Consider the following 24,253-nt stretch of genomic DNA (forward strand, 5'->3'; position numbering starts at 1 on the left):
TTGTGGAGGTGGACAAGCAGGGGAAAAATAGCATACGAAGTTGCATATTAGCTGGTCGTGTCACAGAAGTCAGCCTGATTTGAATAAATGGCTCCTGGTAAACATTTTTTAACAGACACATCCGGAGACCGTGCCAAGTGAGGACAAGGCAGCGAATCACGACTACCTCAGTGGAAAATCTGTCTGTCTGTCTGTCTGTCTGCCTGCCTGCCTGCCTGCCTGCCTGCCTGCCTGCCTGCCTGTCTGTCTGTCTGTCTGTCTGTCTGTCTGCCTGCCTGCCTGTCTGTCTGTCTGTCTGTCTGCCTGGTCAACCCACATTTGAATAGCACTCATCTCTCTCTGAGGTCACAAAAGGTCAACTTAGTGTTGTCAGAGATGCAGTTTAAATTCCTTCACGTGACCAAACCAGCCTGAGTAACTGGTTTTACAGATAACACCATGTGGTTACAGACAGACAAGAGTATGAAATATCTGTTACTGCAGGCGGTGTACATTAAGTTTGATTCAATGGAAATCAGGTGCATTCACGCATAAATAAAGACGTGTGTGCAGAAATACAAAAACTGTGAGATGAACTGAGGGAACTGGTGCAAAGTGAAAACCCAGAAATATGGCTGATTTTCATTTTATCTTCTTTCTCTTCTGCATTTTAAATCCATTTTTAGACTCGAGGGAAATATTAATTTAAACTCTTTTATTATATTGTGTGATTTTATTACTTTACTTGCAGCCTCTTATTAATGTCTGTTTTTATTTTGATAATTCCTCTGATTTTTGTTTGATTGCAGTCCTTGTTTGTGTTGTATTAGCTTTCAGATGTTCGTCACTTTGGATAAAAGCGTCTGCTAAATGAAACTGTAATTGTAATAGTCATTAATTGAATAATCCCGTAATTTAATCTCTGAGTAAACAACTCAATGGAAATCAGGTGTATTCACGCGTTAATAAAGATGTGCGTGCAGAAATGCAAAAACTGAGATAAGATGGACTGTGGGATGTGGTGCAAAGCTAAAATAAGAGTAATACAATATCAAATCTGTGCTGCAATAAGGCTGAGTTCCATTTTCCTTCTTTTTTTTCTGCATTTTAATTCCATCATGCCTTTTTTAGACGTAGTAACCTGAGAGAAATATTTATTCAAACTCTTAAGTAAAGCAATGACAACACAAAATAAAAAACTTAAGTCTTTCATCTTTATGTCTGTGTTTTTATTTTGATCATTTCTGTGATTTTTGGACAACGTGACGGTCACAAAAGTTCAACTCTGTGTCATCATGGATACAATTAAATGGAAATCACTTGTATTTCCATATAAATAAAGATGTGTCTGTAGCAATACAAAAACAGTGAGATAAGAAGAACTGAAGGGTGCGGTACAAACCATAAAAAGGGTGATAAAATGTCAAAATTTCATTTTCCTTCTTTATCTCCTACATTTTAATTCCATCTTGCCATTTTTAGACAAACGCACCTGAGGGAAATATTATTTTCACCTCTTTAGATTTATATTCTGTGCTTTTATTACTTTACTTATATCCTCTTATTTATGTCTGTGTTTTTATTTTGATCATTCCTCTGATTTTGTTTGACTGTAATCCTCGTCCTCCACTGAGCTGTTTTAACTATCAGATGTACGTTGCTTTGGATAAAAGCGTCTGCTTAATAAAACTGTAATCGTTATAATCATCAATTGATTAATCCCATAATTTAATCTCTCTGCAAAGACCTCTGGTCAACGTTTGTTGTTTTTAAATGTGCTGCACAATTAGAGATGGTGTTCAGAACAAAACTATCTCAAAGGAAAATCCGTCTCGCCTGTTTAACTGGCATTTAAAAAACACTCGTCTGTCTCTGAGGTCACAAAAGTTCAACTTAGTGTTGTCATGAATGCAATTTCAGTTCCCTCACATGACCAAACCAACCTGACAAACCTGTAACAAATAATGCTATGGTTAAAAAAAATACTTGACATAAAACATCTGTTACTACAGGTGGGGTAAGTGTACGATTCAAGGGAAATCAGGTTTATTTATGAATAAATAAAGATGAGCATGAGGCAATACAAAAACTGAGATAAGATGAGCTGAGAGATGCGATGCACAGAAAAAAAGAATGATATAATATCAGCTCTATGCTGCAATACAGCTGAGTTTCATTTTTTTTTTTTTTTTTCATTTTTCATCTTCTGCATTTTAAATCCACCTTGCCTTTTTTAGACTAAGTCACCCGAGGGAAATGTTAATTTTATTGTACTCTGTGCTTTTATTACTTTACTTATACCCTCTTATTTACATCTGTGTATTTATTTTGATCATTCCTGTGATTTTTGGGAAATGTTTGATGTCTTAAAATAACATAGACTGACTGGACTAAACAAAGGGAGGTGGCATCCAGTCCTCTGAGGTCACAAAAGTTCGACTCCGTGTCGTCATGAATGCAATTTAAAATCCTTTACATGACCAAATCACCCGGTTACAAATAATACCAAAACTAGAAACTATCTGTTACTTCAGGCTGTATAAGTATATAATTCAATGGAAATCAGGTGTATTCATGCATAAATAAAGATGTGTCTGCAGGAATACAAAAACTGTGAGTTAAGATGAATTGAGGGATGCAGTGCAAAGCATAAAAAAAGGAGCGATATATTCCTTCTTTCTCTTGTGCATTAGACAAACTCACCTGAGGAAAATATGAATTTAAAATATTAATTCAATTCCTCTGTAAAGCACCTTGGGTCAGTGTTTGATGTTTTTAAATTTACTCTAAATATGCTGACTTGACTGAATGATAGGAGACGGTGTCCAGTGCTTTAAATAACAAAATAAAAGGCCTAACTATCTGCTGACTGGCTGTCAAATGTTCGATAATAAAAAAAAAAAAAAAAAAAAAAGGAAGGTTGCTCCAGGCAGAAATAAAATTGGCCGGCTCAATACTGACACCAGGCTGTCTTCCACATCACAGAGACTTCCCCTGCTGTTTCCTTTTTTTTTTTTTTTTTTTTTTTAAGCCAAGCAAAGATTCAGCTCAAGGCCACGGCACTCTGGATCTGTAAAGTACTGTACTAAGTGCCCTCCAGCTTCCCATCTGACCTGGGCTGCTGTTGAATTAGCAATCCCCGCTAGAAATACACCACAGTCTGAAATTAGTCTCTCTACAGGGAGCCGTACATTCCCCTAACCGCCGGTCTCAAATCGACTGTTTAAAGATTTAAGCGCCTAATGTCTGGCTGAGCGCTGGACCTTGCTGTGCCATCTAGTGAAGAGACTCCCAGTGGCTCAGCAGCCCGCCCCGCTGTCCTCCCCCCGGCAAATGAGGTTCTCTAATTACTCTTCAGCACTTTCACATCCTCTAAAGTTTGAGAGGGTGGGGTGGGGTGGGGGGGCACTGCTCAGGGCAAAATCCAGGAGCAGGTGATGGTGTCCACCAGAGTTATTGAAGATCGCCGCCTCTGGGAGCACATGAACTGAAACTGAATCAAACCAGAGTCCACCGCTTTGAAATAAGGTGAAACCTGAATGCTCTGGACTAGGACTGCAACTATCAATTATTTTCATTGCTGATTAACCTGCCAATCATTTTCTGGATTAACCATTTAATCATTTAGTCTATAAAAGGTATTTTCACAGAGCCTACAGTGACGTCTTCTTTTGTCCGACCAACAGTCCAAACCCAAACACTTCATTTACTGACATAAATGACAAAGGAAAGTAAAAGTAAGAAGCTGGAACAAGCAAAGGTGCAGCATTTTTAAGCTTGAAAAATAAATGAAATTATTAATCGATTATAAAAAATAGTTGGCAACTAACTTTCTTTCGATTGACTTACCAATCAGTGAACTAATCAGCACAGCTCTTAAACTTGTTTTAACTATCCCATCCTTTTCCACAATGCTTTACAACTAAAACTGCAACAAAATAATCTATGAGTCACTCAACAGAACACTAATCTGCAACTAATTTCCTAATTAGTTAATTGTTCAAGCCATTTTTCAAGCAAAAAAACCAAATTTTTGATGGTTTAGCTTCCCAAATTTGGAAATCTGCTTCCTTTCCTTGTCTTAAATTATAGGAAATTATAAGGCATATTCTACTGTTTACTACTTGAAGTGGTCCAGATAGAGATGAACTGATTAATAACTTTTGTACGCTCCTTTCTAATAATAGGCTTATTTTAAACCATTGTATTGTGCTCCTGTATCTCACAAGTTGTAACTAATGGATGTACTTAGAGTCGCTATGATTAATCGATTAATAATTGACTATTAATCGTATTTGATAAAAATATATATATGTATATATATATATATATATATATGTATATATATATATATATATATATATATATATATATATATATATATATATACATATATATATATATATATATATATATATCTGATATCAGTCTCTCAAACGTAAATATTTTCTGGTTTATTTACTCTGCTGACAGTGAACTGAGTATTTTTGGGTTGTGGACAAAACAAAACATCTGAGGACGTCACCTCAGGCTTTGCAAAACACTGATCAACATTTTCGGACATTTTTAGGATCAAACAACTGATCAATTAATCGAGAAAATAACTGACAGATTAACAACTTCTTGGATCTCATCTTATCACACGTACTTTCAGCAATAAACTTGCGACAGCGCAGGCCACTTACATTTGTGTTAAGGTTAAATTAATATACTAATTTACAAAATAAGCTGCATGAGAAACAGTCTGTAAAGGACAATGAAACCCAACTTCCCCCTGAGGATCAATAAAGTATCTCTGATTCTGATTTCTGATTATGGTGTGGTTAAGAAAAAATTAATTAATCCATTCGAAAGCAATTAGATTCTCTAAGTTACGACAGAGTAGATGGACCGTCGCGTGTTAAAGATCCCCCAAAAGAAGGGAAGAATCTCATCTCAAACCTTTAATATGCTCTAAGTCAAAAGTTTGTGTTGAGTGAAATAGTTTGATACAGTCTTTGGTTGTGACAAAAATTTTAATTGGATAACTTTGCCCTCCATCACACTGTTTGACCCCGATGATCAGAACATGATTTTACGAAGCAGATGCATCCTGCTGAGAAATAAAGTCTGGAGAAAAGAGCAAATATTTAATGCATAAGGTCAACTATGGCAGCAGCTTCATCTATAAGCAGCTCCGGTATAATAATGTCTTTACTTGCCTTAAACTGGCCGAACTTACTCAGCGCAGCCTGTCACAAAAAACTAGAAGATGCTGAGGTGGGTCGACTGCTCACTTCCCAAAAAGAAGTGGTGACTCAGGTATGATTTCATAGACTTCAGCCTGATGAAGTACTACGATTCATAATGGACGTCTCACCGAGTTGCAAGGGACCCTGTGCCACACTGTCACCTGCTGGAACCAGAGGTGACAAATTGCTCTCATTACACCTGGGACGGAGCTCCACATATAGCACTATTAGCGCAGCTATTTCTGCTAATGGTTGCGTTACTCTCTTCCAGATAGATCAATTACAGTGTGTGGGCCATGGTGTCGGCGCCCTCTTAAATCAATTATGGGCCATTACATTTAGCAGCCTGGACCTCTTCTTTGGACCTCCCTGGCGATTGGGTGCCACTGATGGCTCCCCAGGGTGGTCCGATGAAACGGCGCCTTCAGAGCACCGCTGATGTCTAAGAACCTCCTCAGTCAGGTTTTACTTCATTAAGCTGCAGCCACATCCAGGTCTGGCTGATAACTCATAATTAGCCTTTACAGACTGTAACTGTAATCGCACAGTGATTATTACAATTTCACAAAATTATTTTGTCAAACGAAACAAAATCTGTTTGACATTTTTTGTTTTCACGAGTAACATAATTAAGATAATATTCAGAGGTGGAGAGAGTACTGAAATTCTGCACTCAAGTACATTTACTGTCACATTACTAAAATATATTAATAAAACTACGGCTGTTAAAAAATACTTAAGTAAAAGTACAAACTATTCTTTTGAAAAACTACCTGGAATATTAGTTACTTTTATTGATTAATGCATAATCAATAGCAGGTATTCAGTCACAGGGGTTTCAGTTAAATCTTTGGTCCAAATTACTCCAAACTCCTGCACAGTGGCTTTCATTGGTCTTTTTGGCTCCAAAAATGCAGATGAATGGTTTGGATATTTGTACTCAGCACTCAGTTAAGATTTAAAAGTAACTATGTAGATTACATACTGTAATGCATAGTTAAGTATGAGTGAAAGTACAGTCTTGAAAATTTACTAATGAAAGTACAAGTATCCCGCAGAAAACCTACTTAATTACAGTAATTTGAGTTCGAATGAAAGCTTGATATCATCAAACCACTTAGCCTGTGGTCTGTTACAACGCTTCAAAATATGGAAGCTGCTGCAAAGAGGCCACGGTTTCTGAAACATGGATGTTTTACACAGATCTTCAAACTGGCGGCGTGCAAGCTCTCCACAATCAGCACAGTTTCAAGGTGGACACCTAAGATTTGTGTCACCAATACAGAATCCGACAAAATGTGAAATACGGTCGCAATCTCTTCTTCTGTTCCTGAGCAATAACTTTAATAATGGCAAGAAAAGTGTTTTTGCAAAACATTATGATGTCACAGTGAAGTCAACCTTTGACTGTTTTTATATAAAATGTCATTACTTCATCATTTTATTCTTATAGACATTTGTCTGAAATATTATCATGATTAACGTATGAATTATTGAGTTATGGCCAAAAATGTGTTTTGTGAAGTCACAGTGACTTTGACCTTTAACTACCAAAATCTAATCAGTTCCCTTCAGCTGTTCCTGTGAATTCACATTCACGAGAAAGAGACAGACAGACTGACAACACAAAAACATAACGCCTCGGACCACGGCTGTCGCCGGCGCGGTGGCATAAAAATGATCCATTTTCAGTTCTGGTCTGATGACTCTTTAATGACTCTACAGTGCGTCATTAAAACTGCCCAGAACATCATCGGTACCCATCTACCGAGCATTAGTGACAATCGGGGAGGTGAGGCGCTGGTACAGAGCCCAGAGGACACTACAGGACAGCACCCACCCCGGCCACGGTCTCTTCACCCTGCCGCCATCGGGCAGGAGATACAGGAGTATCCTCTGCTGACCACCGGACTGAAGGTGGTCCACCTTATTAATTAGCTTGTTTTTATTTGTCTCTTCAACCAATTCCAATCAGTCAATGAAAGAGGGAACTGCACTGCACTCTCACTTTCACAACTTTGCATCCTTTGCTGTTTGCACTGACTCATAGCCAAAAACAACAGATGCAAACACAAAACTCTTGTGCTGAAATGTAATGTCTTTGAGCAGTTTTGGTGACTGTCGTCATGTCTCATTGGCTCCACACTGACCAGCAGAGGAAACTCGAACTCTGGTGGCTGTTTGGTCGGTTCCACAGTTTAATTGACAGTTTTGATGCCAGCCTAAACAAACCAAACCAACCGGGCAAACACATCGCAGTTGGACTGAACTAAACCAAACAGGTTAGGAGTGAAAGCATCATGAAAACCACTGTTCTTATTGTGATTTTGATTTCACCCATACTGCCCATCTTTAAGTCACATGTACAGTTTGTTTTCTTCGGGCCAAATTAACGTGGAAAATTTTGCTGTATATTTTGTCAGTTTAAGTGTAACTAAACGGGATTTAGGTGCTGAAAGAGTTACAGCTAGGGCTGCAACTAACGTTCATTACCTAACAATCTGTAGATCATTTTCTCGATTATTCAAATTAATTGTTTGTCCCACAGAATGTCAGAAAATGGTGAAAAATGTCGAGTAGAAAAAACTAAACAAAACAAAAAAAATATTCACATGAGAGAACCTGAAATCAGAGAATCTGGCCACTGACAACTAATTGATTAATCGACTAATGGTTGCAGCTCAAGTTAGAGCCACTGTAGGTCAACATCATTCTTCTTGTACCATAAAATAAATTGTAAATAAGGTGCTGCTTAGGATTAAATGCTCACTCCTTACATATTCTCAGCTTTGACTGAGATCTTTTGTCATGCCTCGACTTGAAACGGCCTTTTTCACACAACAAAGCAGGACTAAAGGAATTAACTGCCGGCAGCTGAATAAACCTCTGCAAATTTACTTGGTGCGAACATGCCCTTAAACACATCCACCTCTCTAAGCCGTGTTCCCCAGTGATGAGATATAATGCCTTAGTGACCCTCGGTTTACTTTTGCATGTACTCCTTTCGACAAGGATCACCATGGCAACGCAACAGATTTCAAACTTACACTCTCTGCCCACGGTGCTGATTGGTTCCAGGTCTTGGGGGAACGGCGTGGCTCCTGAGGACAGCTGAGGTAAGAAGGCGGCTAATGTGAGAGCCAGGACGGCTGGCAGGACGGGTCGAGGCGAGCCGGGCATCAGCCTCATTTTGGCGAGAAGATGAGACCTCACCAGAAACACATGGCCAGCAGCAGATTCACCTCCCACCTGGAATGAGATGAAAAGGTGTCACGGTTAGGACAGTCGGTAAAGAATCACACAATGAATAAATGAATACTGCTGCAGCTAAGTTGGAGTATAAACCTCATATCGTATTGGGTAAGTACACTTTCAAAGTCGTGGTAAAACTTCAACTGCAACAATTATGAGACGAAACAATGACAGCAGCAATGTTCAAAGGTGGCAGCTAAGTTCTTATTAGCATGCACTGCCTTATGTCAATGCGGCGATGTGATTGAGTGTCTGCTGAACCGCCAAGTTGCGGGAGTGCAGACACACACATAAAAAAAAAAAAAAAAAAAAAAAAAGAAGAGGTAAATGGAGTCAGAGAGAGAACCTGACACACGGAGGGGAAGCAACCAGGAGATGAGGCAGGTCGCTCGGGCCCTGACCATCAGGACAACTGCCTCATTTACCACCAGCCAATGTCTTTCACAGGTGACTTGGCACAATTAAGCCTTTGCCTACACTGAGGGGAGCACCTCGCTCCACCCGCCATGACACCAGGCCCTGATGGCAGCATTAACTACTCAGGTTAAAGGTGCGGATGTGTGTATTTAAACAGCATCTGTAAAACAACTGAATGTAGCTCTTGGGTTTTAATCCACTGCTGAAACTTCTCTGTGTAAAATTTCCTCTCAGTCACAAGAAGCGTTTCAGATAAAATAAATTTACTGTCACTGTACAAGTACAATGAAATTTGTTTTGGAGCAAGCCTATAGATTAATATATATATAGAATGAATACTATAAAAATACATTTATATATAGATAGACATATACAATGTAGGAAACAAAACAAGATATAAAAAGATATGGTCTGTATTTATATGGTGCTTTTCTAGTTCACCAACTGCTCAAAGTGCTTTGCAACACACTTCATTTCCCCATTCAAACACTGATGGCCAACGCTGCCACGCGAAATGCCAGCCTGCTCATCAGCTTTCCATCCAAAGCGCCCCAGGATGACCAGCGACCTTCTGATTAATGTGAAACCTGCTCTACCTTCTGAGCCACAGCCGCCCCTGAGAAAACACTTCAAAGAAATTCCCTGATCTGGATGCACACCAAAACCTAGTCACCCTTTTGTCACGCCAAGGCTGGACTTTGCTCCAAACTTCATTAAAATGTGTTTGTATGGTTTTGAAATATCTTGCCTACACATATCTTGCTTTCAGAAACAAGTTGGCTGATAAACAGGAAGTGACTCATTCAAACTTTTTGCAAAATTACAGGAGCGACTCAGGAGCAAAACAAAGATCACTACCTATGGAAACAAACTTTGCTATCAGAAAAATCAAAGATTCATCAGAGAGAAGACAATACCGGCGCATTTTTGACAAGTGATCTCACATAAATTTACAGCAACATAAACAAAAAACAGCAGTGACAGCTTATTACAAAAAGATCTTGCAATCTCATCCACCTGCATGAATTCAAAGTCACAATTTCAATTAACTATTTCACAAAAGAGTCCTGACAACAACTATCCTCCAAAAAAGTTAACAGTCATAAAAGCTAAAAGATAAAAGTTGGCATTGTGTGTCTATGTAGGAATCATTAACTGCTCTGGCTGTTGTGCACAAGGCTGAGACTGCGCACAAATGTTAATTTCCACAACTGTTTGATCTGAGGGTCGAGACAGATGGAAGGCGGAGGGATTTGTTGCAACAAACTTCGAACCGCGCTGACCTACAGACACAGCCAACTTATTAAGGGCAATGTGTCCTCCGTGGGGGTTCTTATAAGCCTGCCCAAGTTTACTGTGTCGCTTGGCAATGAGACTTGGGCTGCATGGTTTTAAGTGGGAGCAGAAAATTAAGTCAACAGAGACATGAACTGTCATCAATATTGATAATAGTCTGCTTCATTTAAATGCAGAGGAGAAAACTGCATTTAGCAATGAGGTCAAGCGATGATCACAACGCCATAAATCGAGGCGTGTGGGCGAGTGTCTGCTTGTGTTTACTTTGTGAATTACAACAGCTTGTGTGGACTGCCTTAGGCAATATATGAGGACAATATACCTGATGGATTAGCCTCATATGCTGTGATTTGGATGCTTTTTTCCTGCCAGGGAGGACAGCCATTTGAGCAAACAGATAGTGGTATCACTGCAAGAGACAAATCCCTTAAAATGTCAAAAACAATCAGGGCAGAAAAAAGAACTTTGGTCTTGTAAATGCCTAAATTACCCACAAAGCTGCTGTTAAAAGTCCCGCATACCAAACAATCTACATAACAAGTTCACTTCTGACATCAATATGTACAGACAGGCACCAAAAAACACGAGCGGCACATCGGGGGAGCATTACATCCTTGTGAGGAAGGAAGGAAGACATCATTTATTGACAACCTGGGTGCTTAGCTAAAGGAATGCAGCCAGCAGAGTGTGATGATGATGCATGCAAAACAAGACAACCATAGAGAGTACAAGAGCTTATGCAAGACCAGTCATATACGCTGAAACTCAAGCTATCACTTCTACTACAAGCTGAGACAAACACCACGCAGACCTGCAGTCTCTTGATGGCTTTATCATTATCCTGAGCAAACTTCACTGCATTAAAGTAGCAGAGTTCGCTTAAGCCATGAGAAAATGCCTCATGACAAGATGAAGAGAAGTGGGGTTTACCTCCAGGCCATATTAAATTAAGGATTAAAGAATTTATTGTCATATCATTGCAACAGTTGGAAAATTGTGTCAGTAAGCAGCACATTGAACAGACACAGACAGACGTACACGCCGTCACTGACACGATGCAAATAAACAAAAACAACCTCCTTTGGCTGCCACTTGCTGTAGAACCGGTTAGTCTGAGCTGCCATCGCCCTTAGCTATTTTCCAGAGGGAAACCCGTCAAAAAGGACGCTGGCCGAGTTAAGATCAAAGGTCTGTGATGATGTAAAAACAAATTAATGAGCCGTTGGGCGAGCCCTTTAACAATGAAGAGAAGTGATGTGTCAGAATATGAGCCGTCACCCTCAGAGCTAGACTGACGTTACGGAAATTTACTGAAAAGCTCAAGCCATGCTGAAGAATACACCATTACACAGACACACGTGATGTTTTTGAAGGTTATGACCTTTATTTACTGATAAAACACAACTTACTTTAAATTATAATCTTATTATTACAGAGCAACTGATATAAGACATCCAACTGCATCATTTTTATCCAGTTTTTGTTTGTTAGCTTTGGGATATTTTTATTTATAGTTATTTATAATTATTAAAAATATCAGGGAAAGTTTAGTGTTCTGTACTGATAACATTCTGGACAATAACTTTTGACCGATCATTGTAAAAGTATTGATTGATATTGGAAGTTGTTTACTCCTAAATATTTAGAGCAGCAACAAATAATCAATTAGGAATCGTTCATTAAAAGTGAATATTTTCTGGTTTCTTTACTCCTGTGATGACAATAAGCTGACTATCTTTGGGTTGTGGACAAAACAAGAGATTTGAGGACGTCATCTTGGACTTGGACTGACATTTTATGAAACAAACAACTAGTCAAATAATTGAAAAAAAGGCCAACATATTACTCCAGAATCTGTATTGGGAAGGAAAAAATTGTGTCAGAGAAAACAGCAGGGGAAAGACAAGGGACTGAAAAACAGCATCACTTTGGTATTCGTAACAAGAGTTAATCATTTTATAGTCCTATCCTATTTAGCACCACCGCATTTTATGGAGCCTCACTAGCTCTGTTTTTGTTATATATCAGCGACCTGCTGGTAAACAGCTAAAAAAGGACAGAATCTTGACATTTTAATTAGGCTCAAACATGCAACAAACATCTGAGGGATTCAACAAAACCTTAACAACTCCCACATTAAAGGTTAAGGCTTTGATTCGTTTCTGTTCAAGCTCTGTCACCATCCTGACACAACAATTGGAGTAAAATGGCTGCCCGTCTTGTTTGACCTTTCCGACACAAACGGACACAGCAGAAACACGCCTGCTGTCGCCGGGCTCCCGTGTTTACCTCCCGCACAAATGTGTCAACAATGCATCTCCCCTCTGGAATTCTGAACTTTCTTAATTCAACCTAAAAACAAAGTCTAATCAGTTAATGACTTTCTGTGCAGTCTGCAGAGGGAGGGGACGGCTGATGAGCTGACAGCTGTCGAAGGGAAATAAGCCACCGTTTATCCCATCTTATGTTTGCTCTCTGTGTTCTAGGGTTTGGATGGGAGGGCTCGGATCATTTTGTTTTTAATGAACTGGACTTGTTGAGCCATCTGGGACACACTGGCGGTTGGGCCTCTTTGGAGGAAAGAGGTTTTCTGGGCTCTCCATTGACTTTCTGACATGCATTTGGATTAACCAACAGCGCTGCGTCTGCGGATTGATAAGATGCATCCGCATTGCATTGTAGAGTCTCACGGTCTTCAGCTGCGTTATTGCAGAAATGAGATTACATAACAAGAGAATCTTTGGTTCTCATTGGTTGCCATGGATGAGGTCACGGAGTCAGCTGAATTCATAATCTCTCGCGAGTTATTTTGTTCCACTGTGTCCACGTGGCCGGAGATAACGGTCTCATAAAAAGTCACACTTGAAATCCTAAATTTCAGTTTTATTCTCAATCATACGGCATTGCAGTGTGCACCTGTCGACTCCTGGGACGTCTATTTTCTGGCAGCAAAATCCTGATGCAGAATCACCCTCTAATATTCCCTGACCTCACCAGTGCTTCAGCGGTGGTGAAGCTAATCCACTTGCTTTTGATAGCTACAGAATAGAGAATACCTTTCACCTCACACCTCTGGGCACCTGGATGTCTCTCGGCACCTTCCCTGTGAAAATCTTTAAGCTGCGCTTTTCTCCACTCTGACATGTTTGCGGTACACACTGACCAGCGTAATGAGTGAGCACATCCCTGGTCTCCTCCACAATTTCAGACACAATTAGCCACATTACCCTCCTCTCTCAGCAGGCCTTTACAAAATAGCTTTCTATGCTGGGTGCTAGAATAACAAGAATACAGAAACCAAGGGGGTGGACTGTATAAACGGTATAAATTTGAGCTAGTGCAATGTGCTTGTGTTTATAGCTGCAGTGGATGAGTCAGCAGACACAGCAGATTAAAATATTTCAGGTTCAACCTTGTTTTTGTCACTTGCCCAGTCAGGCAAATCTACCTGCCCAAAGTCTATTCTTTCTTGCCCATGTACAAGCTGGCTTATTTATTAGCAGTTTTTAAATAACAAAAAAAACTAAAGTTAATAAATCTAGAGCTGCAACGTCTATAAAATATCAGAAAATGGTGAAAAATGTCTCAAAGTCCAAGGTGATGTCTTCAACTGTCTTGTTTTGTCCAGATATTCAGTTAAATATGATAATAAACATTGAAAAGTGGCAAACCTCCATATTAGAGAAGCTGAAAACTGCATTTTCTCAGCTGACTCGTGTTTGTGAAGGAGCTGCCCAGAGACAGAGAGCAGAGGAGAGCTGCTTCTTGATAAGAAGTTGCGTCAAAACATTTAAACAAGTGATAAAAGAGCATCGCCAGATTTTTATGTGGCAATCTAAGCTGCAAACAGAAAGCTTTGGTTTTGGCTTGTTTGAGACAGTTTGCTAACATGCACACAGTGAAGAAAAGGAGGAGTTCCTAAAAAGACCAGTGTATCTTCCATTATAAGGACAAGGTTCGGGTTTAAAAAGTCAGGGACAGAGCAGAAAATGATCATCCGCAAATTATGTTAATGCTAATTATGTAATTGTAATAATTATAGTTATAAAATGTGGTAATACTACAGAGTACTACAGTATAGTAACAACTGCCATGTAGATGCCATAACAGTGTTTTCCCCCTTCAGAAGCATTTATATTAGACTTTTAGGAAAAACAAATACACCATGTTGTATATTGTTACCGTCCCTGCTCCAAATTATACCTGATATAAATTTTAGGCCGTACTGCCCAGTCCCATGGCAACCTAAGTCAAGCTGTTTGTGTCCTCCAAGCAATTAAAGAACAAATATGATCTCCCAGCCTCCCACTTTTTCAGACATCTGCAGATTTGGAGCTTCATAAAGGCTCGTACACCTACATTTGCAGCCTTGCCACAACACCGTGTGCATCCTACTCTGGACGTGCCTGAACCTCGACTTATTCTGGGCCTCTGCATTTGATTTTGAGAGTGTTTGTTAAGGCGTGGGAACTGGTTTTAAGACATTTATGGGGTCTGCAGGGGGTTGAAGGTGTGGAATGAATGATCGACATAATTAATCCTGTAACAGAGGAAGCAGTGCATGTGTTAATTATTTGTTTTGTACTTTTTTTCCCTTTTCTTGTTTTTCTCTCCTGGTTTGGTGTGTATAAAACCCGCCATACAATTTATAACTGTGTTCTTTTACACCGCTAAGTAGTTCTGGTAAGAGAAAGGAAAAAATAAAATTGCTTTTATGCTCCAAAGATGAATGTGTCCTACATTAACTTGCAATAAAAATACTATTTCAAAAAACAGAAAAAGTGCAAAAAGAGGACAAGGCGATGTAAATTCATGAAAATCAACACGGAGAATCGTGAGTGCTTACAGGTACATCAGTTTACATCATCTCCATGACACCATTTATATCTCCCTTGACCTCAGCAACAATTACTCTTCCTTATTATTGTGTAAAGCCATACAGAAGTACAAAAGCTGTGCATAAAAATGAAATACTGTAAGAATTCTGAATAAAAGTTCATTTTCCATTTGCGTTAGGAAATAACAAGGTGTCAAGTTGTCTAGCTTTTCTTTGCTATCTTGCTTTATACAAACCTGCCTGATAATTTTTTTTTTTTTTATTGTCAAAACAACCACATGAGAATTTAAATGTGACTGGAGGAAAAACAACCCATGATATGAACGGTGTGTGCCGAGACAAACGTTTCATTGTTGAGGCCTGAGCCATATTGTCCCTCACCACACTCCTTTTGGAAGTTTCATCACACCACCAATCCCATGACACGAATCACACAGCAGATCACCGTCTGTACAGAGCTGTTTTTCTCTCAGCCCTCGTATCCTTCCTGAAGTTGGCTCTGCACAGACATTCATAGCTCACATTCAAATAAAACAGAATGTGTTAAAAAAAAGTAAAATCCTGAAGGATGTACTTCAGTAGTTAGTGAATCTTGACCACTGGTACTCTTTCCACAAAACCTATTGGCTGAAGACACTTTTGTCTCTCTGCAGCCATTCTTTTCTTTACCCAGCAGTCATTTCAACTCTGCACTCAGCCCTCTCAGACAGGAGAAACTTTGCTAATTAGATTTCCAATGGCTAACCACATAGACGTCGTCGCGGCAAATTGGAATTGGGATCAAGGAGCACTGGGCAATAATTGAGAGAACAACCCCCAGAGGACACAGAGGTGGACAGTATGGGCCGGTTTTCAGGCGGGTGTTGTGTGCAGCGCGCATGAGTTCATTCTAGTGTAGTTACAACCTAGCCCCAATTAAGAATACCCTCAAAAGCGCCTTTCAAAGATCACTACGGTTTATCAAGATATGCAGGGTTTAGCATGTCAATTGTTTTTTTTTTAAATCGAGAATATGCTTTAATCACAGGAGTTAGACAACATTTAAATCGCTATCTTGATAGACCTCAAACAAAACTGGCCACAAAACTTTCTCTCAAACATTTCTTCAGACATTTTCTGTGGGTCCTGGCAACAATCTCAACAGCAGCACCTTTCAAAATGTACCTGTCTGGATCAGGCTGACTGCTCGGCCTCTGGTGTTGCTGCTCGCACATTTCTGGAGAATTGTTCAAACATTTCTCACTCAACACCGACTGTGTAGAGGCACCAAAACATTAATATTAACACTCAAATTAGTCTTGTTAGGCATTAATAGCGCTGTTGACAGAGAGCTTTATCAGTTACCCTCTTTCTACATGGCTTTGGGACTAAAGTCTAGTAACCTACCTTTTTTTGATTAATCTAATCAAGTCAATTCAACTGTCAACTAATCTATAGATTATTCAAGAGATTATTTGACATTACTTGATCAATATGTATAATATAGTCTTTAAATATTTCATTGAATATCTAATCATCATAAATTTTACTCTTTTGTTATGATATTAATAACAATAGACCCTATTCAGACCTCAAATTCAAAGGGATTGCTGTGACACAAGATGAATTCATTATTATTGTTATTATCAATATTATATAATTATTATTGTTATAATCCTGATCCATCATGTGTGGGTGGTGACAGAGAGTAAAGAGGATAGCGCTATCTTGCTGTCACTCTCATTTTCAAAAAGTATTTCTGGATTTTTTTGCCTCATTTGTTCTTGCAGAAATTTGCACATCGTTCGGTCTCTTTCTAAAATACTCTTACGCTTTAGATGATCGAAGGTGAGGTTTTCAAACTGCAGCTTGGTCTCTAGCAGAACCACACTTGCCTCGATTGTATGCGGCAAATCTGTGCAACGTGCCAGTGTATTAATCGATAGCGTTGTTTCGTTGATACGTTCTATCCCCCACTGCTACAGAGCAGCTCTTCGTCTGTTTATCCAAAATGCATTAATATTAAATGTGCTGCTTGTCCAAATTGCACCAAAATCGGCACTGTACTTCCTTGGATTTACAATTGAAGTACAGTGGATGAACGGTTTTCAAGATAAGAAAATTATATACACAGACAAACAGAGAGATTCCTTGCTTTATAGGCAGATATTAAAGATAAAGAAGTGTTTCATTCTTAAATCAGATGTCAGAGTTTAGACTTTCATTGTTAGCCGTCACTGACCAGGCAGATGCTGTGTATAAACACTTGACACAGCCAAGACATCTAAAGCTGGGCTCTTGAATACAAACATGTCAGATAAAAGAGCTGGGGATTTCGGTATATTTCAAAGGTCTTGCAGTGGCAAAAACAGAATGGCTCCAGGGGATCTCCGTGGCAACATTTTAAAAAGTCCATTAGCATCCCTGGTCGAAGAGGAGTGATGGCTGGCTTCTTGCTTTTTACCAAGAATAGAAAATCAATGGTCCCTGTAGTCCTTTAGTTCTTGGATTAGTATGTCAACTGCCTGGTGTCAGTATAATGTAGTTTCATTCTCATAGTGTCTGCATTGTGCCAAGGCAGAGAGAGGGCAAGATGGCATCCAGGATGAGACGTGTCTGTCAGGGGAGGTTGGGACCCTCCTTGCCATCAATGCCACTCAGTCTGGTCCCAGGGGAACGTTGCTTTAACCTCAGCGCCCACGGAGTTCAGACAAGTGACGGGTTGTCCTGTTTGAGAGGCCATCGATTTTCACCCCATGTCAGACTACTCTACTCTGTCCTCATCGAAGAATCCCCACAGATTAGAGGCTGGTTTATACTTGAGCTTCTATGGCAGATCTTTAGGGGATTGATGTCAAAGTAAAACTATGCTGACAGCGAGAGCCAACAAAAGTTTTGAAAAAGGTTTCAGCGCTGCACTGATACGATGTACACTATCAGTTGTGAGTGCAAGGACACAAATATTGGTGTCTCGCTGAACATCCAGTATTCAATAAGCATCAAAATTGTTGGCTGACACCCACTGCTTCATGCATGGGTATCACTCTCGGAGAAATGTAGCACTGCCTCCAGTCAGGCCTACTTTCAGGACTTCTTTCTACAGACAGTGAGCTGGCCAGACTTCACACCGAGGGATCTATGCAGGACTCAGACAGTGAGACGGTTCTCTGATCGATCGGCAAAACCGCTGCAGGCGTCATCCATAGTCTTCATGTCTATTTGCAAAGGGCGAAAAAAAAAAAAAAAAAAGCCCAGAGGGCTATCAGTGGAAGGAGGATCAGACGTGCACCAGTGGGATCCTCTTCATTCGTCTGCCTCCTGTTAATTATTTAGATTCATCTTCAGAGAGGCCTATAATTCCTTGACCATTTTGTGCTCCCTGTCACTCAGGATGCATCTTCAATCTTCTGTGGTCCTTATGGCATTTTCAAACTTACCGTGGGGTCACACAATCAAACAGATCACTTTAAAATATGCTGGGCAGCAATTGTGCCAGCCCATCTCCCTCATCTCCCTTTCTCCTCTTCATACATAAAAGTGAATGTTAACTACCCCCTTCTCCTCTCAATCTCTGGGTCATCAATAATTCAGAATGTTATTGAGAAACACTACCTGAACCCTGTATTGACAGAAATCCAAGCACTGTCATTCCCTCAAGGGCGTCATAATTGGATACCCCCTGAGGCTACGGCTGCGAAATGCAGAGCAAGAGGGGAAAGCAGGGTGAGTGTTGTTGTTTTCTGTATTTTGTGTGTTGCCATTTTTACCTTTCTATTTAAGGACTCCAATCTGACCCAACAGCCGAAGTCGGCCAACTTATCGACTCGAGGTCGAGGACGATCCCCGAGGAATGTTTAGAGGTGGGCAAGAAGGTGTTCGAGTGTCCCAACTTTACTGAGAAGGATTGCAAAAAGGAATAACTGCACAACTTCAATTCTACATGTACTGCAGTTTGATATTATGATTTATTGTGATTTTTGATTGTTTTTTTAACACTAGACCATATAAAAAAGTTGAATCATCCACATCTAGTGACTGTATATCCTGACTGATATTTCCAAAACAATGCAAACTGCATGTCAGTCAGTCTGTCTGAATTTTATTTCAGCAGAATTGTTGCTGTTCTGCATATAAGAGTGTAAAATTAAATATCTTCAGAACTAAACATTTAGCTACATTTAGCTGTTCCTACTCATCAAAAAAAAAAACAATAAATAAAATAGGCCAAAATAATAAGGCCTCTGGCTGAATTTTTAAACCCATTGAGAACTTTTAGCTTTGACTCTTTGCGGTTGCTGTAGCTAGTCAGTGTCAAAGTCATATTAGCACTGAGGTAGTAATGTGAAGTCAGTAGCTATTAGCCTGGTCTGTTTCTACAGAGCGGGGGAAATATATGTCTGAAAGCATGAGCACACACATTGTTTTATTTTAAGCACATGTACTAAAATGGATCCATTTGTTGAGATTTTACTGCAATTACAATGCTAATTTCCATTAGCGTACTAATGGTAATTCCCATTATGTGTTAGCATCAAGCTAATGGACTAAGTGCTTGTTATTTATATGCATATAAAATTGATTCAGAAACTCAAAAAGAATCTCAATAGCCACATGAAAAACAAGAGACAGCAGCAAAAAATGATGTATTTCTGAATTAAAAACATCACTAAGGATGATATACAATAAGCCATGAACAGGTATTTCACTGACACAGTTTTAAAAGTAATATCAGTGTTCTCCTCTGTGTACTGACTTATCTGTATGCACATCATGGAAATGTAACACCCCTATTCTAATGCTGTACACTGTCATCTGCTCTGATGCTAAAACAATATGGAGAAAAGAGCTGATATAAAGGAGAAAAGAGCAGATATTATCTCATGTCCCCGAATACTTAATACACTATTGTGCTGCCCGAGCCTGTCATGATTCACACAGAACTGCTGACCTCTACAAGGACATGAAGAGAGGCACAAGCCAGCCGGATGTAGCAAATATTCAACAGAGCAGGCAGGATGAAAATATGCTAATAAAATGCTTTAATATATTGAAGAGGGAAGATGGGAGAAAGAAAAGGTGAATATTTTCTTGTTGCCAGGAGATGGGCTTGCGGACCAAACTAAAGCTGAGAAACCACTCTCAGTTTGGGCTCCGAGTCAAAGCAAAGCAGGCTTTGGTGATGTTTGTTGGTCTCCCTGCATCCCCTCAGGTATAGAAAGAAACTCATGGGATGGGAAGAGCACAGAGCTAAGTGGTGTGTTTGCAGTGCAGCATTTTGATCTGGTCTGGTTTGTGACTGTGCCCGCACATGTAAGTTTAACTATACCTACCAATATAACTAATTGATACTTTGATCACACTGCGTATAGAGCGTTGTCTTGGCACACACTCATTCTGCTGTCGGGGCAGCAGGCAGAAAAAACAAAATAAATCCTGGGAAACAAAAAGAAAACCTCATGCATCAGCAGAACTGTGCAACGCTGGCCAAAATGACAACATGAATTAGACCTTTTGCTGTACAAATGGCAACACAGAATACTGACCTTACAGCTAACCTTGGAGAGTGAGATGGAAACGCTTGTGCCCGCGATGCTGTTATCTGTACCACACCTCGATAACTAAAATAAACAATGACTAAATGTTTGTAAGTGTAACAGGGCTTTCAGAAAGCAAGGGGGAAAAATCTGAAGAAATATGGTACCTCAACTTGTTTTCTTTACCAATTTTACCAATTTGATTCCCAGTTGACTAACTGACCTCCATCAGTCTTTTGAGGTTGTTTCGCAGCCCAATAGGACGGCTGACTGAGCTAACTAGCTAACGGCAGCTATAGCACAGTTAGCAGCAGTGTGTCGGTGACTACAGTGTTACAAGAGTGAAGGTCCATGTTGTAACAAATGGCAAGGCGAGCTGGATTTTGAGATGTTTATTTTTTTCTGTGACAAACATATAAACCAAAACATGGTCGACTAAGACTATTGACAATTTAGTCGCCTCCAGGGGCAAAAACAAACAAGACACAAACTGTACAAGGGCAAAGAAAGCCCTATAAGGGTCAGAGCCATAGTTCTTTGACAATACATAAAATGTAATGGACCTGTCATAGGTTTCCTTTACATTTGCCTGATTTTTAAATTACTTAACCAGAGCCAATAAATGCAAAGCCCAGCCATAGATGGAAACACGTGTAACTTTTTCTTTGCCGCTGTTGAAGACCACCACTTTGAGGACTTCACGGTGGCTTTGTGTCCCTTCGCTCAGTAGCGGACAAAAAGAGAGCGAGACTTCTCTATTAACACTACGGCTCTTTGATCTCTATCTCCCCTGTGGTACCAATTAGATTGCTGCACCGTTTGCATTTCAAACTCTTTGCACCTCCTTTTTTTTTGAAAGACATCCTGCATGAATTATCAATCCACCGGAACTTTTATTCCCTCTTAATGAAAAGTGAATTATAAGCATCATATCTCCGCAGTTTGGCTCATTTGAATTAGGGGGATCTACAAGCTCTGAAGGGATAAGATATTAGATACGTAGGTTCCCACACTGATCACTGCTGCCTTCACTATGTGTGAAATCTTTTATTTCACTGTGATGCAATGAGGAGCCCTCCTGCTTATTTCTTTCGGGCTTGACAAAAGAAGAGGTCGCGGCTTCAAGTGCGCTAAAATAGAGCTTCGTACTCAAAATATGAAAACACAGAAAGGCAGAGTAGTTGAGAATTGATCAAAGGAAGATAAATAGCAGTGAAGATTCTTCCCTTGCTTTTATCCCTTGTTAGCAGAGGCAATCACACAGCCGTCACCCGGAAGATCCATCCCTGTCACATTACCCCAACAAGATTATAAGGAGGAGACGGGGAGAAAAGCTACCAAGGGAATGTGTGGCACAAGTACATTTGGTGCATTTCAGCTGAACAAAAGCAGCGAGCCTTGCTTTTATAAATGAATGATTTTTGCAATCTGACTGGTCGATGCTGATGAAGGGAAATATAAATCAAGGGTAAGAGTGAGGCTTCTCGGCGAGAGTGCCTCACAGAGATAATGGCATCATCATGCCTGTGTGGTTCGCTGTTCCTGGGAAGATTAAACACTTTATCATTGTCTTTGGGACAAACAGTCTCTGTACGTAGAGCATGCATCCAATTATTAGACGCCTTTTATGCTCAAACCCGACATCCACACGTCAGCTTCATCACACACCAGAAGCCTTAAGAGGAGAGATGAAAAGAGACAGCAGTCTTATCAGGACACTGCTACCTTTCAGGGCAGTAGCCCACGGTGGCAGCTGACCTCACTTTTATTACCGCTGTCTCGCACTGATGATATCATCTAAACACCTAGCGAAAGACCCAGAAGCTTTCAAGCTCAGTTTATCTCATTTTATGGCTCTAACAACTCCGTCTCTCCCAAGAAAAGTCAGTGGCCACGGGCAATCATACACCAAGGAGCAGCGTGGCTCCTCTCACCTCATCAAAGACTACACTGTGTCATGAAACATGGGAGGAAGAAAGCAGGAGCTGGGGCATGAAACAGAGAAATGGGACACGAACAGTGACAGTAGGAAAGACAGTAAATCTAAATGAGGAAGAGGAGGAAGAAGATGGGGATGACAGCGTCTCACAGCTCACTGGTCTGGAATCAGCCAGACAATCAATTCCACCACTCAGATTCAGGCTGGCAGCTCCCGCTTCAACAGCACTGAGCATCACAGGCAGCACCAAATTATCAACAGTGCTGGATTACTTTAATGATGAGCCAGAGTAGTCAGATGAGACAAACATATGACAATCAAAAGTATGAAACAGACCATTTCTGGAGTCTATACGTAAAAAAAAAAAAAAAAAAAAAAAAAAAAAACCCACACAGCTCTTCCTCTGCTGGCTAATAGAAAGTGTGCCAGTGCATTATTGGAGGAATGTTTAAAGATTTATGAATCAAATGCAACTGCAAAACTTAGTTATGAATGCAAAGTGATTTGCTGCAAATACTGACCTGTTTTAATAAAGACAGAGGAGGTTGTCAGGCACTGAGTTCCATTGAAGCCACAAATCCTTGTAGTAACTAGGGCTGGGCTATTGTAGAAACTTCTCCCATCAAACTATACCTGCATTCCACCCTTTTTGTACTCATATGGTACCGGTATTGTAATCTTCTTAAACCATACCCAGCCCTAGTAGTAACTGTTCCAAAATGAAACTTCTTCAACCTACAACTTTAAAAAGAAAGATAAAATCTATTTAACATCCCTTTGCATCTTATGTAGATAGCTCAGATAGGTAAACATGAAACAAATCATACAACGCATCCACATATTGTGTGTACAAATTGCATTTTATGTGCAAAATGAGCTTGTCTACTTAAATTTGAAAATTCAGTTGAGACAATTTCTTTCACCCCTCCCTAACCATGACAAAATAAGCAAAAGCCAGAGGTCTGTTTCGTTTGTTTGACTTCCTCAAATCTGGTAGCAGCTGCTGCGCCAAATATAAATACATGACACTGCATAGCTGCTGGTAGTATTAATAAGAGTGATAAATGCTGAAAAACGACTTTGTACATCAACAAATGCCTTGTTCAGACTGCCAGCCCAAACACTTTTTGGCACATCCAGATCGATTTCACAAAGTCTGGACATCAAAAAACAACATGAAATGTGTTTTTTGTACAGTCATGGTGTTACTAGCAGAGCGGTATGCAGAACAACAGAGAACAACAGTGGGGTTTAGTTTCTATGATGGAGAAATTCTGCACGGCGACATGACAGGGTGATTGTTTGAAGGCTGAGATGATGCATCTGCATTTCTCATTGTGCGTTGGAAAGCTGCGTCACCAGTAGTTATCGATGCCTACATTGTTACCACAGCAACCCATGCAGATAGGTTGGTGATGTCTAGACATACAAATCCACTCTGGTCACTTGCAAAAAAAAAGTCCATCTTGACGATCTGATTGAATTTGAGAAACAAATCTGATCGGCCTGCAGACTGAATAACGCCAAAGTGTATTCCTCTATAAAAGCAGTAAACATAACACACTGACCCGGCTATGAATGTGTTATGAGAGCATACCAACCTTACGTGGCCTCGTACAGTCACTCCTTTGTTGTATTTTTTTAAAACACACTTGAAGAGAAGGCTCTATCAGGATTTGAGGGTGTAGTTACCCTTTAACTGTTAATGTCAAAGCAACTCGGTTTACACTTGATATTTCACATTGTTTGAGGTTGACAAAATGAAATGTACGCACCATTGATGTGATCT

The 24,253-nt window shown here is 39.9% G+C and overlaps 1 protein-coding gene across 3 annotated transcripts in view; it reads right to left on the minus strand.

Annotated features, from left to right (window-relative positions):
- sema6cb (semaphorin 6Cb) overlaps positions 1-24,253 on the minus strand; it is a 124,272-nt gene that overhangs the window by 82,532 nt on the left and 17,487 nt on the right. For all 3 annotated transcript variants that reach the window (XM_084727566.1, XM_084727565.1, XM_084727564.1), the window contains exon 2: positions 8,258-8,459. In XM_084727566.1, coding sequence (XP_084583692.1) covers positions 8,258-8,399 — 142 coding nt within the window. In that variant the 5' untranslated portion in view covers positions 8,400-8,459. The remainder of the gene's footprint in view (positions 1-8,257; positions 8,460-24,253) is intronic.

The sequence above is a fragment of the Lutjanus erythropterus genome, chromosome 9 (assembly GCF_056507025.1).
Source record: "Lutjanus erythropterus isolate fLutEry1 chromosome 9, fLutEry1.hap2, whole genome shotgun sequence".
Taxonomy (NCBI): Eukaryota; Metazoa; Chordata; class Actinopteri; order Lutjaniformes; family Lutjanidae; genus Lutjanus; species Lutjanus erythropterus.